This window comes from Mobula hypostoma, chromosome 18 (assembly GCF_963921235.1).
Source record: "Mobula hypostoma chromosome 18, sMobHyp1.1, whole genome shotgun sequence".
NCBI lineage: Eukaryota > Metazoa > Chordata > Chondrichthyes > Myliobatiformes > Myliobatidae > Mobula > Mobula hypostoma.
The window spans coordinates 16065427-16082443 of NC_086114.1; the positions used below are offsets into that span (position 1 = coordinate 16065427).

Here is a 17017-nt window from a genome sequence, read left to right on the forward strand (position 1 = left end):
TAGGGAGACAGTAACATGAACACTTCAAATCTCCAGTGTGGTAACTACTGCTAGACCTCATCTATCACTGTCTGTCAGATAAAGTCCTTTCTGCAGCCGGGGGAAGCTAACAAGTGAGAGCTACTGCATCCCCGGATCAGTTAGTGCAAACTGCAGCTACCGGGGCTTAGCAAGATTCCCACAGGATCGAGCCTGGTGCCGAGCTCTCACCCCTTCCCCCACACCACGCTATTTTCTCTGTGTAAGGGCGGAATTCCACACAAAATGAACCTCTTAATGTAAACAGCTCTGAGCTCATTAATCCACTGTCCCACCCCTGGCTGTCTCAACAAAACCTCTGACAGGAATGGGAAGGAGCTCCATCTAACAAGGTAATGGGGCCAAATCCATAATGAATCATTAACACTGTGGTGCCCTGCACTTCCAGTAGCGACCGGAGATCCATCATCTTCTTCTAAAGAGCAATAAGACATATTGTTAAATGGCCTCTTCCGTATGATTCACGACTGTCCACAACTGATGTCCATACAGTGTGAACCAGGACCCTGTCTACATCTGGTGTACAATCAGTGTGAACCAGGACCCTGTCTACATCTGGTGTACAATCAGTGTGAATCAGGACCCCGTCTACAACTAGTGTACAATCAGTGTGAATCAGGACCCCGTCTACAACTGGTGTACAATCAGTGTGAACCAGGACCCTGTCTACATCTGGTGTACAATCAGTGTGAATCAGGACCCCGTCTACAACTGGTGTACGATCAGTGTGAATCAGGACCCCGTCTACAACTGGTGTACAATCAGTGTGAATCAGGACCCCGTCTACATCTGGTGTACAATCAGTGTGAATCAGGACCCCGTCTACAACTGGTGTACAATCAGTGTGAATCAGGACCTCGTCTACATCTGGTGTACAATCAGTGTGAACCAGGACCCCGTCTACATCTGGTGTACAATCAGTGTGAACCAGGACCCCGTCTACAACTAGTGTACAATCAGTGTGAATCAGGACCCCGTCTACAACTGGTGTACGATCAGTGTGAATCAGGACCCCGTCTACAACTGGTGTACAATCAGTGTGAATCAGGACCCCGTCTACATCTGGTGTACAATCAGTGTGAACCAGGACCCCGTCTACAACTGGTGTACAATCAGTGTAAATCAGGACCCCGTCTACAACTGGTGTACAATCAGTGTGAATCAGGACCCTGACTACAACTGGTGTACACACAGTGTGCATAGCACCTGGAAAACATTGTCTGAGAGGTGGCTTCCAAAGTGGCACTGGATCAGATGTTCAGGGGGGCAATATTTTGGATTAGATGGACTAAATGGGGATTGGCAGCTAGGAAAGTAGCCCCCGTGATTTCAGAATTAAAATCCAGTCTGGCAGCAACCAATGGAAATCCAATTTGAACCCAGCCCATACACGGCTAATCTGACTCATCCACTGCCAATCAAAACCCGACCTATCTACAGCCAATTGAAATCCAGCCCTACCATGCCCAATCAAAACCTGACATATCCATGACCAATCCAAATGTAGCTCAAGCCGTTGGACTGAAATTTCCCCCCTTCTTTTGACCTACAGAGTGACAACGACAAACATGATATTGAACTACTTTAGGGCGAAATATATTTCTGGTGTAAAACTGAGCAAATGACACCGGGTTGGATAAAATAGTGAGCTGTGCCTGACTTGCCTGAATGCTTAATTAGAAAACACACCAAACATGCCTGACCTGAACCCAACACAAACAGCCACACCCTGCCGGGCATAAGTGAAACAACTACACTGGTGCTAGAAAGTTTGTGAAACCTGTAGAATTTTCTCTAATTCTGCAAAAATATGATCTAAAATGTGATCAGATCTTCAAACTAGATAAAGAGAACCCAACCAATTAAATTACACAAAAAATCATACTTGTTCATTTATTTATTGAGAAAAATGATCCAATATTACAATTATTTGTTGGAAAAAGTATGTGAACCTTTGCTTTCGGTAACTGGTGTGACCCCACTTGCACAGCAATAACTTCAACCACACATTTCTGGTAACTGTTAATCAGTCCTGCACATTAGCCTGGAGCAATTTTGGGCCATTCCTCCTTACAAAACTGCTTGAACTCTGGGATGTTGGTGGGCTTTCTTGCATGAACTGCTTGCTTCAGGCCTTTCTACAACATTTCTATAGAATTAAGATCAGGACTTTGACTCAGCCATTCCAAAACACAAATTTTCTTCTTTTAACCATTCTGTTGTTGATTTACTCTTGTCTTTCGGATCATTGTCTTGTTGCATTATCCAACTTCTATTAAACTTCAGGTGACGGACTGCTACCCTGACATTCTCCAGTAAAATGTCTTGATACAATTTTGAATGCATTGTTCCCTCAACGATTGCAAGCCATCCAGGCCCTGAGGCAGCAAAGCAGCCCCAAACCATGATACTCCTTTCACCATGCTTCACAGTTGGGATGAGGTTTTGGTGTTGGTGTGCATTACCCTTTTTCCTCCAAACATAGCAATGTGCATTTGTGCCAGAATATTGTCCTGAAGCAGTGCAGAACATCCAGGTGGTCTTTTGCAAACTTGAGACGTGCAGCAACGTCTTTCTGGAGAGCAGCAGTTTCCTCCGTGGTGTCCTTCCATGAACACCATTTTTGTTCAGTGTTTTTCTTACAGTGGACACATGAACAGAGACTTTAGCAAGTTCTAGAGATTTCTGCAGGTCTTTTGCTTGGGTTCTTTTTCACCTCCTTCAACATTGCACGATGTGCTCTTGGTGTGATTTTTGCAGGATGTCCACTCCTAGGGAGAGCAGCAACAGTGCTGAGTTTCCTCCATTTGTAGACAATTTCTCCTACTGTGAACTGATGAACATTCAGGACTTTAGAAATGCTTTTGTAGTCTTTTCCAGCTTCATGCATCTCAACAATTCTTCTTCCAAGGTCCTCTTGAAAATTGTTTTGATTAAGGCATGGTGCACATAAACAGAACTTTCTTGAGAAGAACAGGCTCTGTCAGTAAGTGTCTTTTTTTTATATAGAGTAGGGCACCTCTACAACCCACACCTCCAATCTCATCTCATTGATTGTAACACACATCAAAGTTGCTGACGAAGGGTCTCGGCCTGAAACGTCGACTGCACCTCTTCCTACAGATGCTGCCTGGCCTGCTGCGTTCACCAGCAACTTTGATGTGTGTTGCTTGAATTTCCAGCATCCGCAGAATTCCTGTTGTTTTCATTGATTGTAACACCTGACTCCAAATAGCTTTTGTACAGGGCATTACCCCAGAGGTTCACATACTTTTTCCAACAAATACATGTAATACCGGATCATTTTTCTCAATAAATAAATGAATAAGTATAATGTTTTCTGTGTTATTTATTTAATTGGGCTCTCTTTATCTAGTTTTAGGACCGACGTGAAAATCTGATCACATATTAGGTCATACATGCAGAAATAGAGAAAATTCAACAGGATTCACAAACTTTCTAGCACGACAGAGCTAGATTCTGAACGGGAGTGCAGGATATGTCCAGTAATTAAACCATTCGACCACGTACTCCACACTTTACCTTGATCTGATTTCAATTGCACCTTCTGAAATTACATGTGACTATCTTGTTATGCTTTGAAAAATATAAAATCCCTGTAAAATGTATTGAAAGTAATTCCTTGTTTTAATGGGGACAAAAATAACTTCAAAGGTGTGAATCAAACAGCCTGGGCAAGCTGCTAAGGGTCTGTGTGGATCAAAAAGGTGGGTGAGAAGACTTTTCAGCTCAACTGTAGTGGTGACCCCTCTTGACTAATCATAGAGCATAGTAAAGCATAGGACAGGTTCTTCAGTCCACTGTACTAGTACTTTCCATGATGCCAAATAGAATTGATCCAATCTGTTTGCATGTGATCCATATTTTTCCATTCCTTCCTATTCACGTGCCTGTCTAAAAACCTCTTAAATGACACTATCATGAGTGCCACCAACCAACAACTAGCACCTACTCACTGACTGCGTAAAAACTTGCTCTGTACAACATCTCCCTTAAGCAATCACCGTCTCAGCTTAAAGTCATGCACTCTGGTATTTGACATTTCTATCCTGGGCAGAAGATTCTGACCGCCCCCCCCCCCGCCCCCACCAATTCCTCTATTCCCCACTCTGACCTTTTTACCTCTTTTCATCTGCCTATTTCTTCGCCCGTGATCCCCTCCTCCTTCCCTTGCCCATCCTCCTCTCCCATCAGATTCATTCTTACCCAGCCCTTGACCCTTCCCGCCAACCTGGCTTCACCTATCACCTTCCAGCCAGTCTCCTTCACCTCTCCCCACCTTTTTATTCTGGTATCTTGCCCCTTCCTTCTCAGTCCTGAGAAAGGGGCCTCGGCCCGAAGAGTCAACTGTTTATTCATTTCTATATATACTGCCTGACCTGCTGAGTTCCTCCAGCATTTTATGCGTTTTGCTTTGGTCTTTTACCTAGTCGCATCCATCTGCACCCATAGACCCCCATACCCCTCCTATCCATAGACCCATCCAAACTCCTCTTAAATGTTACAGTTTACTGCATCTATCACTTCCACTGGCAGCAGATGGCAGCCTATTCTCTCACCTTCCCCCTATAATCCTTAGTCCCTTTACTAGTACAAGGTCCCTGGTATTGTAAGGTAGCAGCTCTACTCATTGCTCACTTTACTGCCCAGAGTGACAGAATCTAAGTGAACCATACAAGTTTATTTCAACGGACTCAGATCTAATGGTTAAATTACAAAGCCCAACAGTCCCTAAGAAATAGGAGCAGAATTAGGCCATTCAGCCCATTAAGTCTACTTTGTCATTCAATCATGACTGAATTTTTTCATGCCCATAACCCTTAATCCATTTCCCACTCAGAACAAAGCAATCTCTGCTTTAAATATACTCAATGGCTTGGCCTCCACAGCCCTCTGCGGCAATGAATTCCACAGATTCATCACTGTCTGCCTGAAGACATATCTCCTCATTTCAGTTTGAAAGAAACTTTGTTCTGATGATGTGCCCTCGGATCCTACACTTTCCTACTAATGGAAATATCTTCCCACATCATCTCTACCCAGGCCTTTCAGCATCCAATGGGCATCAGTGAGATCCCGCCTAATCTTTCTGAAATCCATCAAGTACAGGCTCAGAGGCATCAAACATGCACCATGTCAAATAATTCATTCATGGGATCATTCCTGTGAATCTCCTCTGGACCCTCTCCAGGGCCAGCACATCTTTCCTGACATACAGAGGCCCAAAAACTGCTCACAATCAATGGAACTAAATGAATGGAAATGACAGTGGACAGTTGGTTGATTTCTCAGACCAAAGTAAGAAATCTACTCCGATAGCTTCAGAATAGAGGGACACATGAGTATGTACACACATGTCCAAGTGTGCAAAGACACACAACACAAACACACACTTGTGCAGATGAGCCCACACCTAGATGCGCTCACACAAACCTGCTCACATATGTGTACACAGATAAGTTCATTTTTCATGTTGGAGAATCAAATGAAGAATCTATTTTTTCCTATCCCATTCCACATTAACAACTATTTCGAGATCATCTCAACTACTCTGGATTTTCAATTGACCAATGGTTAGGATCTCTTTGTATCCCTGAGCACGACTTCCATGGGATGACATCACATCCCATAAATCCATAGGATACTGCAGGGAAATCCTGTCCACTGTATCCCAGGGGCCATCACCATTGGACATCTCTGGGATCTCCTAAGATAATAATATCATTGACAGGGACCCCTGTTCATAAGAACTTCCTTACTTATCGGCAACACTCTCTCCACCAACGTTACAGCCAATCTCCACACCCGCCGATGATGGGAGGAGGCTCATACAGAGCATAAATTCCAACAGACGGCAAATGGGCTGAATAGCACATTTCTGTCCTGTAACAGTCCACATTATTCTCTCTATACCTGATTGCTCTCAGGGTCATTGCCAACAAAACTGCTTTCTTTAAAGACGCTATAAACTAAATGCTCAAACACACTCCCTCATGCTCGATGCACGGGATCGGAAAAAGCCGCAGAGGGCTGTAAACTCAGCCAGCTCCATCATGGGCACAGGTCCCCACCACCAAGGATGTCTTCAAAAGGTGATGTCTCAAGAAGGCAGTATTCATCATTAAAAACCTTCACCATCCACGACATGCCCTCTTCTCATTACCACCATCAGGGAGTCATAGTCATACTTTATTGATCCCGGGGGAAATTGGTTTTTGTTACAGTTGCACCATAAATAATTAAATAGTAATAAAACCATAAATAGTTAAATAGTAATATGTAAATGATGCCAGGAAATAAGTCCAGGACCAGCCTATTGGCTCAGGGTGTCTGACCCTCCAAGGGAGGAACTGTAAAGTTTGATGGCCACAGGCAGGAATGACTTCCTATGACGCTCTCTGTTGCATCTCGGTGGAATGAGTCTCTGGCTGAATGTACTCCTGTGCCCAACCAGTACATTATGTAGTGGATGGGAGACATTGTCCAAGATGGCATGCAACTTGGACAGCATCTTCTTTTCAGACACCGTCAGAGGGTCCAGTTCCATCCCCACAACATCACTGGCCTTACGAATGAGGAGGTATGGGACGCTGAAAACACACACTCAGAATTTTAGAAGCAGCTTCTTCCTCTCCGCCATCAGGTTCCTGAATGTCCATGAACACTACCTCTACTTTTATTCTCTTTTCACACTATTTTTTTTTATTTATGACTTGTAGTAATACCTTTTTGTATTGCACTGCAAGACAACAACTTTCACTATGTCAGTGATACTGAATCTGATTCTAAATCACAGCTCATACAAAGAGAAACAGCTCAGATTTCAACTCACATTCTCCAGTGGAAGATCAATGCCATATTTGTAAAGCCACCTACAAGACAACAGCCACCTAATGAGACATGGTTGATTTGGTACAACTCTTTTCATCTGCACCCCAGCGAGAAAGTCAACAGGTGTAGAAACTCATCTTGGGTCCTGATGTGACTCTCCTCATCACCCTGCCTAACACTCAGCTCTGTTGACTTCAAGAGGGCTTCAATATCAGGCAAAACTTCCAAGCCACGGTGAATTTCTTCTCCAAAACTGAGACAAAACGTTAGACATGGGAAACGCAAAGTCAGACTCACCTCTCTTCTGCATAAAAACGAATAAATCATCCAGGAACTCTTTCCGCTTGGGATCGCTGTCCAGTTCGTAGAGCTGTAGAGAGAACGAAAGAAAACACTGTAATGAGGGCAGCATGAGGGAGTCACTATGAAGTCAAGAATCTGCCCCATAATCAGTAGTATCTACAGGAGGCATTACCTTAAGAAGGCAACATCCATCATCAAAGATCCCCACCATTCTTCTCACAGCTAACACGAGCAGGAGTTCAAAAAAAAGCCTGAAGTCTCACATAACCAGGTTTATGAACAGCCACTTCCCTTCAACTATTTATTCTCGAACCAATCAGCACAACACCAACCACTACAGTTTAGCAATACTATGACTACTTCAGTCACTTAGATAGATTAGATTAGCTTTATTTGTCACATGTATCTCGAGACAGAGAAATGTGTCATTTGTGCTAATGGTCAACACAGTGCGAGGATGAGCCAGGGGCAGCCTGCAAGTGTCGCCATGCTTCCGAACCAACACAGCATGCCCACAATTTACGAACACTGACTCATACGTTTTTGGAAAGTGGTAGGAATCCGGAGCACTTGGAATAAACCCACGCAATCACAGGGAAAACCTACCAACTCTTTCCAGACAGCGGTGGAATTGAACCCGGGTCACTGGCACTGTAAAGTGTTACACTAACCACGACGCTAACCCTTCAATTCTGCCCTGCCATTTCATCATGGCTAATCCATTTCCCTTCCATTCCCAATCTCCTGCCTTCTCTCCATATCCCTTCGTGCCCTGACTAATCAAGAATCTATCAACCTCCGGCTTAAATATACATAAAGACTTGGCCTTCACAATTGCCTGTGGCAATGAATTCCACAGATTCACTGCTCTCTGGCTAAAGAAATTCCTCCTCATCTCCAGTCTAAAAAGACGCCTCTCTATTCTGAGGCTGTGTCCTCTGGTCTTAGGCTATGTCTACATTAGACCGGATAATTTTGAAAACGCTGGTTTCGCGTAAAAACGATAGGTGTCCACAACAGGTGTTTTTGAAAATACCTCCGTCCACATTAAAACAGGTATTTGGGCAAATCTCCTCCTACTGGGCATGCGCAGGACACATCTACAGAAAACAAGCGAAGAGGAAACGGTATACTTGGTGCACGTTTGTCCAGTTACAGACTAGAAAAACTTAAAAGGAAATTGCCAAACGACAGACAGCTGTTGGCTCTCGTGCAGGAGAACTTGAAATTAAGAAAACAAATACTGCAGCGTATGGAGGCAACCGACAGGGAGTTCACGGACAGTATGACCTGGCTGACGACAAACATTGAAAAACTGACCAACTCTGTTGCAGAGGGATTTGCAATGATGAAGAGTATGATGGCTACCCCCCCAGTACTTTTTACCGCCACAATACCAGCCTCACAGCCACTTCAATAGCTATACATACGGACACACAGACCCCCGGGTGGCCCCACCAACATCTTCCCCACTCCCACAGAGGGGTCACCCTGGAAACATTTCCTACAGCCATCGTCTCTACACTGATGAAAGGGACGACAGGTTTTTTTAAAACCTCCGGTTACCCCGTACACACTATAATGCCCAACCGGCGTTTTCAGATTTAAACACTCTGGAGAGCATTTTAGAAAGGCTCCGTTTTCGGGGGAGGAAAATGCCATTTCAGTGTGGACGGAGGGTCAAAATGAAGAGAAAAAGCTTCGGTTACAGATTTATCCGGTCTAGTGTGGACGCAGCCTTAAACTCCTCCACCATAGGAAGCATCTCGGTTTTTTTGCACTGCCTTACTTTCCATTTTTCTATTTATGATTTATAATTTAAATTTTTAATATTTACTATCGATTTGTAATCCAGGGAGTGGGAAGTGCAGAACCAAATATCGCTATGATGATTGTACGTTGTAGTATCAATTGTTTGGCGACAATAAAGTATAAAGTATCCTCTCCACATCCATTCTATTGAGGCCTTTCAACATTTGATAGGTTTCAATAAAGTCACCCTCATTCTTCTGAATTCCAGAGTATAGGCCCAGAGCCATCAAACGCTCCTCACATGACAATCTTTTCAATCCAGGAATCATTTTTGTGAATTTCCTTTGAACCCTCTCCATGATGAAGGGTCTCAGCCTGAAACAACACCTTTTCACAGCCTGACCTGCTAAGTTCCTCCAGCGTTTTTGTGTCTGTTGCCCCAAGAGGGGTGTTCAGTTCATGGTCAATGAGGGACTGATAACAAGCAGTACCAACATTGAATAAAAAACAGGGATGGTAATGTCAATTAATTTAACAGAGACACAAAAGACGACAGTTACTGGGAACTGGAGCAACACACAAAATGCTGGAGGAACTCAGTGGGTCAAGGTAGTGTCTATGGTGGGAAATGGACAAACAAAGTTTTGGGTCAGGCCAAAATGAAAAGATCTCAACTTTATAAATGTCAACTGACCCTCCCAAGATGCTGCCTCATCTCCTGAGTTCCTCTAGCCTTTCATCAATTAATTTACTGTTTGAGTACTCAATATTAACACCTACTTAGCTTAGCTCTCTGTTCCATAATCAGTTAGTGATGAGACACTATCATCAATGACTCACCATCACCAATCATTCGTAGTATGCTATTCATGGAAGTGGCCTCAGCAACCACAACTGATCCCATTTGTTTAGTAGGAAGACATATTTTTACAGTAACACACACTGAATGGCCACGCTGTGAGGTAGCCCCTGTACCTGACAAAGTGGCCAATGTGTATGTTCATGGTCTTCTCCTGCTGTAGCCCATCCACTTCACGGTTCAATGGGTTGTGCGTTGAGAGATGCTCTTCTGCACCCCACCGTTGTAACACGTGCTTATTTGAGTTACTGTTGCCTTCCTGTCAGCTTGAACCAGTCTGGCCATTCTCCCCTGACCTCTCACATTAACAAGGCATTTTCGCCCACAGAACTGCCACTCACCGGATGTTTTTTGTTTCTCGCACCATTCTCAAACCATCCCGTCTGGCATCAGCAATCATTCCACAGTCAAAGTCACTTAGATCACATTTCTTCCCCATTCATTGAGTTGCTGCTACATGATCAGCCAATCAGATATTTGCATTAATAAGCAGGTGTACAGGTGTATCTAATAAAGTAGCCACTGAGTGTACACAAAGTGCTGGCAAAACTCAGCAAATCAGGCAGCAGCTATGCAGGTGAATAAACAATCAACATTTTGAGCCCGGACATTTCATCAGGTGTTTCATTTTCACGGTCTTTCATTAGGTATTAAAGATGCCTGATGCTGGAATACTTGGGTACTAAATTAATGCTCAAGTAATGCTAACGATTTCTGGCATCCAAATCTTTCCCACCAGTGAAACATAGATGGAAAATCACTCCAAAACTCCCATGCTACTGACAAGTACACATTCCTGCAGCAGCAATCCAGAAGTTCCCTCTGGGTGGTTCTGCAATTAATAACAGAGCCAGTGCTTAATTCTCATGAGCTCACATGAATACTTTTAGTAAACAATGAAATTAGGAATTACCAGCCGCACAATATCTAACAAACAATAAATCAGTTGGCAGCTGGTTCATTCAATATGGGTTTCTATTAAGTCTGGCATTGCTCAATATATCATCTGAGTAACCAAAGACAGAGTTTGGTGCTAATTCAAGATCTTGCTTTTCCCTTTTAAACGTGACCTAAGTCAATCAAAGCTCGAGCTCAAGTTAGAACTGCATGGGGGTCTGCAAGTGAAAATGTGTAATGAGAATGTCATTCTATTGTTGATGTTGTAGGGAGTACTGTAATGAGTAATGAAAACCTGCCTTCTGAGGAATTTGACTGCAGCTATTCAGCAATGTACGATTTTACGGTTCCCCGATTTGCATATTCTTTTCTCACGTCACAAACCAGCAATGTTCTTGGTTGAACAGGGAGCGCATGTTATAGAGTTATCGAACACTACAGCACAGAAAGAGGCCCTTTGGCCCATCTAGCCAGTGCTGAACTAATAATCTGCCTAGTCCCATTGACCTGCACTCAGATCACAACCCTCCATGCCCCTCCCATCCGTGTACCTATCCAAATTTCTTTTAAATGCTGAAATTGAATCTGCATCCACCACTTTCGGTGGCAGTTTGTTAAACACTCTCACTATCCTCCAAGTCAAGAAGTTTCGCTGTTTTCTTAAAAAGTTCACCTGACACCCTTAACTCATGAGCTTTAGTTCTAGTCTCTCTGAACCTCAGTAAAAAATGCCTGCTTGCATTTGCCCTATCGATACCTCTCATCATTATGTATACATCCATGAAATCTCCCCCCGTGCTCTATAGCATAAAAGGTTTCCGACCTTACCATTAACCAAGTGGTCTATGGACCAAAGGTTGGGAACCGCTGCTCTAGGGAAAAAGTCCCAACCTGTTCAACCTTCCTCTTATAACTCAGGTCCTCAAAACAACACACACAGAACACTGGAGGAAGTCAGCAGGTCAGGCAATATCTATGGAAAAGAGTAACCAGGTCCTCAGATCCTGGCAACATCCTTGTAATTTTTCTCTGCACTCTTTCAATCATCAACGTATCAGAGATATGAACATTTTCAGCCCAAATTTAAAATCAAGATGTCAGACCTGTCAGAAATTGTGTTTGACCATAAAAACCCAAGGGGATTTTTTTTTAACTGACACAGCAGCAGTTGGGACAGACTTCAGAGAATGTGGAACATGGGGGAATTTGATCTGCTTCCCACCATTTATATGTGTAAAACTGATCAAACCATGGCAAAAAAATCAAAGGCTATAAGAAACACATCTCAACCCTGGGAAGCATTCCTGGTTGCTAACTCACATCTTCAGTGACCTAACAAAATTTAACAAATGATCTGGTGTTAACTTAAGGAAGAGATTCCAATTTTTTTCTCACTCCCTCAGAATTTCCCAACCTCACACATAAAGCCCTGGCTCCATGTTCCAAACTGTACCCCAATCCTACACTGCCCAAGCAGGAGAGATCCTTTGTTCAACCCCAGACCATAAGACCATAGGACTTAGGAGCAGAATTAGGCCATTTGGCCCATCGAGTCTGCACTGCCATTTCATCATGGCTGATTAATTTCCCTCTCTACCCCATTCTTCACCCTTCTCTCCATAGCCTTTCACCCCTTGACAAATCAAGAACATATCAGTCTCCTACTTAGTTACACCCAGTTACATGGCCTCCACAGCCACCTGCAGCAACGAATTCCACAGATTTATCACCCTCTGGCTAAAGAAATTCCTTCTCATCTCATGGTTCTAAATGGACATCCCTCTATTCCGAGACTCTGTCTTCTGGTCCTAGAGAAGAGGGATGTCCAGCTCTACGTCTTGTGTAGGTCATAAAATGAGAAGATGATACTTTGGCATTAGCAATTCAAAATGTATAGGCCAGAAATATGGAGATTTTAGTATTCTGGACTAAAACTTCTGGATAAACACAATCAACTGTTGAACATACAATCGAATATTGTACAACACAGAAACAGGCTCCAAACATGATGACAAATTAAATGAAATCTCTTTTGCCTCTACATGATCCATATCCTGCATATTCATGTGTCTATTAACAGCCACTTAAACACCAGCCCTGGTGAAAGGTCTCAGCCTGAAATTGTGTGTGTGTGTGTGTGTGTGTGTGTGTATATAAAAACTTTTCCCGCACATCCCCTTTAAATTCCCACTCCCACCCCCACCTTAAATAGATATCCTCTAGTATTTGACATTTCAACCCTGGGAAAAAGACGTAAAGCTCAATAATAACCTCAGGATCAACTTCCTGAAGACTCACACTAAGTGATTTAGGAACAGCTCTGCAGCATAGCAAGGGCAGCACGGTAGCATGGTGGTTCACACAATTGCTTTTCAGCAATCCCTGAACGGGTTTCGAATATCTCCGGCGTCTGTAAGAAATTTGTACATTTTCCCCGTGACCGTTTAGTTTTCCTCCGGGTGCTCTGATTTCATCCCATATCCCAATGGCGTATCCTCGTGGGCAAGTTATGTTGGTGCTGGAAGTGTGTTGATACTTGCGGGACTGCCCTAGGCACAATCCCGGCTGATCTGATTTGAAACAAATGGTGCATTTCACTGTACGTTTCGATCTATATGTGATAAATAAAGCTAATTCTTATCTTTATAGATTCCTGAGCAACCCGTGAACCCATGGACACTACCTCACTAGTCCTCTATTATACTATGTATTGATTTATTGACAGATTGTAACTTATGTCTTGCACGGTACCGATGTCACAAAACAACAATTTTCACAACATACGTCAGTGATAATAAACCTGACTAATTCTGAGGATATCTGAGTATCCATACAGGAAGGGGAAGAAATCTCTTAACTAAGATGGCCCCTGAATGCTCAGGGAATGAATACGTTCAAAACCAAACACAGCAGAGATTTGAATGCAAAGTGAATTTAAGGATTAAAACGACAAAATCAACAATAATCACTGCACAACAGAATAACTATGAGTGTCAAGTGGTCTGCTCATTTTCCATTTTGTGAGTCACGTTCCGAAATGACTGCGGTGCAAAAAATTATTCGTGACATCTTTCACCAGTGACCACAGTAAGTGGAAAATGAGGGCAGCATCCCCAGTACCTTCCACAGTGAGAAAAAGCCAAATCATCTCTGGAAGAAGTGGTTGAAAGTACTGCTCTGAGGTCAGCGCTTTAAATCAAGATTCTACAACTGACGGGAACTCTGAGAACTAGAATGAGATGGTTACGGGATGTTTCTACGGAAAGCAATTAACTGCTGACTCTGGTTTAAAACAAAAGCCTTTGGCACAGCTCGGTTACTCACTTGTGGCTGAGGTGAGAATTGGGGAAATCAGAGGTTAGCGATGCAGGGAGGAGAGAAAGAAATCAGGAGAGGGATATGGGAGAGAAGAGAGAGAAAGAGGTCAGGAGAAAGAGCAGGGGAAAGAGAGAGACAGAGAGAGAGAGAGATGGAGGCAAGGGAGAGAGAAGGTTAGGAGAGAGGATAAGTGAGAGAGAGATTGCGAGCACAGGGCAGAGGGGGGCTGGTGAGAGAGGGGCAGGAGAGAAGGAGGGTAAGAGAGGAGATGGCAGGAGAGAGAGATGGCAGAAGAGAGGGCAAGAAAGAAGGAGATGGGAGACAGAGGGGTAGCAAGAGGGGGTGTGAGGGGGAGCAGGAGGGAGAGAAAAGGCTGAAAGGGGACAGGAGAGAGATGGAGGGAGAGAGACAGCATGAGAAAAGGGAGGGGTGGCAAGGAAGAAAGGGGAGGGGGCTGGCAGAAGAAAATAGGCGAGAAAGGATAACTAAGGAGGGAGTGAGGAGAGTGATCAAGACAGACGATAGCGAAAGAGAGAGAGTGAGATATGGATTTAGAGAAGTAGAAACAAAAATAGAAAGAAAAGTAAGGAAAAGGGGAGGAAGTAAGAGTAGGAACAAGTGAGAGTGAGAACATACAGTGCTCTCCAGCTAGTGAAGCTGCCACACAGTTCCAATAGACCAGGTTCAATCCTGACCTCCAGTGTTGTCAGTCTGGAGTCTGTACATTCTCCTTATGTTCGCACATGTGTCCTCCAGATGTTCCTGCTCCCTCCCAAATCCCAAAGATGTGCTAGTGGGTTAGTTTTCCACTTACTTACACAGTAGCCAAAGAGTCCAAGGGGGAGCTGATGATGACTTGAGACAAACTATGTAGTAGGAGTGTAGGGAAATGAGTGGAATGAGGTGGGATGAGTGAAGTTGAGGGAGAGTGTGAGAAGTTAAGAACCCTGATTCACCCACGCCCGAGACAGAAAGGAGAAAAATCGAGAAGGTCTGACCTTGGCGAAGTCTTTGGCAGCCTCTCTTGCTCTTCCACCATCACCATCATCATTCCAGGCCAGACTCCCATTCTAAACATTACAAAGAGAAAGAAGAAAAGATGAAGGTAGAAAGAGAAAAATAATGAAGAGGATAGTTCTGTGCATCTCTGACCTGGAATGAGCACAGAAAACAGAACAACATTGAGTGTGGATCAGTGGAAACTCCTCCTGAATTCTGGACATTGCCAAATCACCATTCAGTCATGGGATTGGCTTTTCCTAAATGGTTATCAAGCCTCCTACAAACACAGTGGGCCCTGGGGAGTGTTGTGGAATAGAGAGACCTAGGGGCAAAACTACATAGTTCTCTGGAAGTGGTAAAACAAGTTGACAAAGTGGTGACGAAGATATTTGACAAGTTTGCCTTCATTAGCCATGACACTGAGTACGAGAGTTAGGATTTCATGTTACATTGTACAAGATGCTGGTGAGACTCCACGTGGAGTATTGTGTGTCGTTTTCGTTAACTCGTTGTGAGGATATGATAAAGATTTAGAGGTTGTCGAAAAGATTCACAAGGATTTTGCCTGGACCAGACGGCTTGTGTTATAAGGAGAGATTGGATAGGCTAGGTTTTTATTTCCTGCAGCAAAGGAGGCTAAGATAGAAATAGAGTCCAGAAGCAGGCCATTCTATCCATGCAGTCCATGCTGAACTAATATTCTGCACAGCTCCATTAACCTGCACCTGAACGACAGCCTCTCAAAACTACTCCAAACTTCTAATGAGTGTTGAAATCAAACCTACATCCACCACTTCCGCTAGCTGCTCATTCCACATTCTTACCACCATCTGAGTAAGTTCTCCCTCATGTTCCCCTTAAACATTCTGCCTTTCACCCTTAACCCATGACCTCAGTGAAAAAAAGTCTGCTTACAAGTAATGTAAGGTTTATTAAATTATACGTATATATAGGGTGAGCGGTCACAGCCTGTATCCCAGTAGAAAGCAGCCTTAAGCTAGAGGGCATCAGCTTAAACACAAGAGACTCTGCGGTTGCTGGAGGCCTTGAGCAACACACACACAAAATGCTGGAGGAACTCAGCAGGTCAGGTAGTCTCTGTGGAGGGGGATAAACAGCCAGCATTCTTCATCAGGTCAGGTCATAGGTTTAAGTTGAAAGGAGGAAATATTAAAGAGGATCTCTGACAGGCAAATATTTCACACCAACTATGTTGGGTTTGAGGAACAAGTGGATACAATTACAAGGTTCAGAAAATATTTGGATAGGTAAATGGATAGGAAAGGAGAGAGTAAGAAAGTTACCGGCCCAATACTGGTAAATGAGATTAGCTTGGTCGTTGCGAATAGGTTAGGCTGAAGGGACTGTTTCAGTTTTGCACAATTCTATGAATCTTCTCTTTTGAAGTTACAGACCACGACGCATTTAACTAGTTTCTGACCAAAATGGTTCAAAACACTGGCTAACCACCATCTGCTAAAGGTCAACAATACCTAGACTTCAGGATTTTAACAACAGAAGGACAGACTCATATGTAGGCTGATAATGTTGTGTACTGATCAAATAATGATGAGGGCCCTCTCGGAGCTGTACTTAACTGTTAAATAAGCAGGCAGGCAAGATATTGGTCAACACACACACACATACTGGCCACAAAGAGCAGACTCAGCCACACACCACATTACCACACTTTTCAGTTCTTCTTTTTGCAGATAAAAAGCTGCACCACAATGAGAGCAAAACTCTTAAATTTCTAAACACAGCAGAATGCTAGGCCCAAAATCAACTTCTAGGTGAGAGACCGCATCAAGTTTGGGGGTTAAGTGGAATCCAAGTGCTATGCCAGGTTTACAGGAAGAAGTTGTCATAGCAACATGGTGAATTGTCCAATCCACTGATGGAAGAATCAGCGTAGCTTCACGGCTGGGAGACCACACATCAGTGTGGAGATTAAAGCCTAGAAATCTCACTCTGCCACATTATCATTGTCACTTC

The 17017-nt window shown here is 43.6% G+C and overlaps 1 protein-coding gene across 6 annotated transcripts in view; it reads right to left on the bottom strand.

Moving 5' to 3' along the window:
• LOC134358362 (AT-rich interactive domain-containing protein 3A-like) overlaps nucleotides 1–17017 on the bottom strand; it is a 264946-nt gene that overhangs the window by 145704 nt on the left and 102225 nt on the right. For 3 of the 6 annotated variants that reach the window (XM_063070500.1, XM_063070497.1, XM_063070499.1), the window contains exons 4-5: nucleotides 15019–15090; nucleotides 7189–7261 (exon numbers count right to left, since the gene is read on the bottom strand). In XM_063070500.1, the coding sequence (XP_062926570.1) occupies nucleotides 7189–7261; nucleotides 15019–15090 (145 nt within the window). The remainder of the gene's footprint in view (nucleotides 1–7188; nucleotides 7262–15018; nucleotides 15091–17017) is intronic. The other 3 variants (XM_063070502.1, XM_063070501.1, XM_063070498.1) reach the window with 1 other exon arrangement.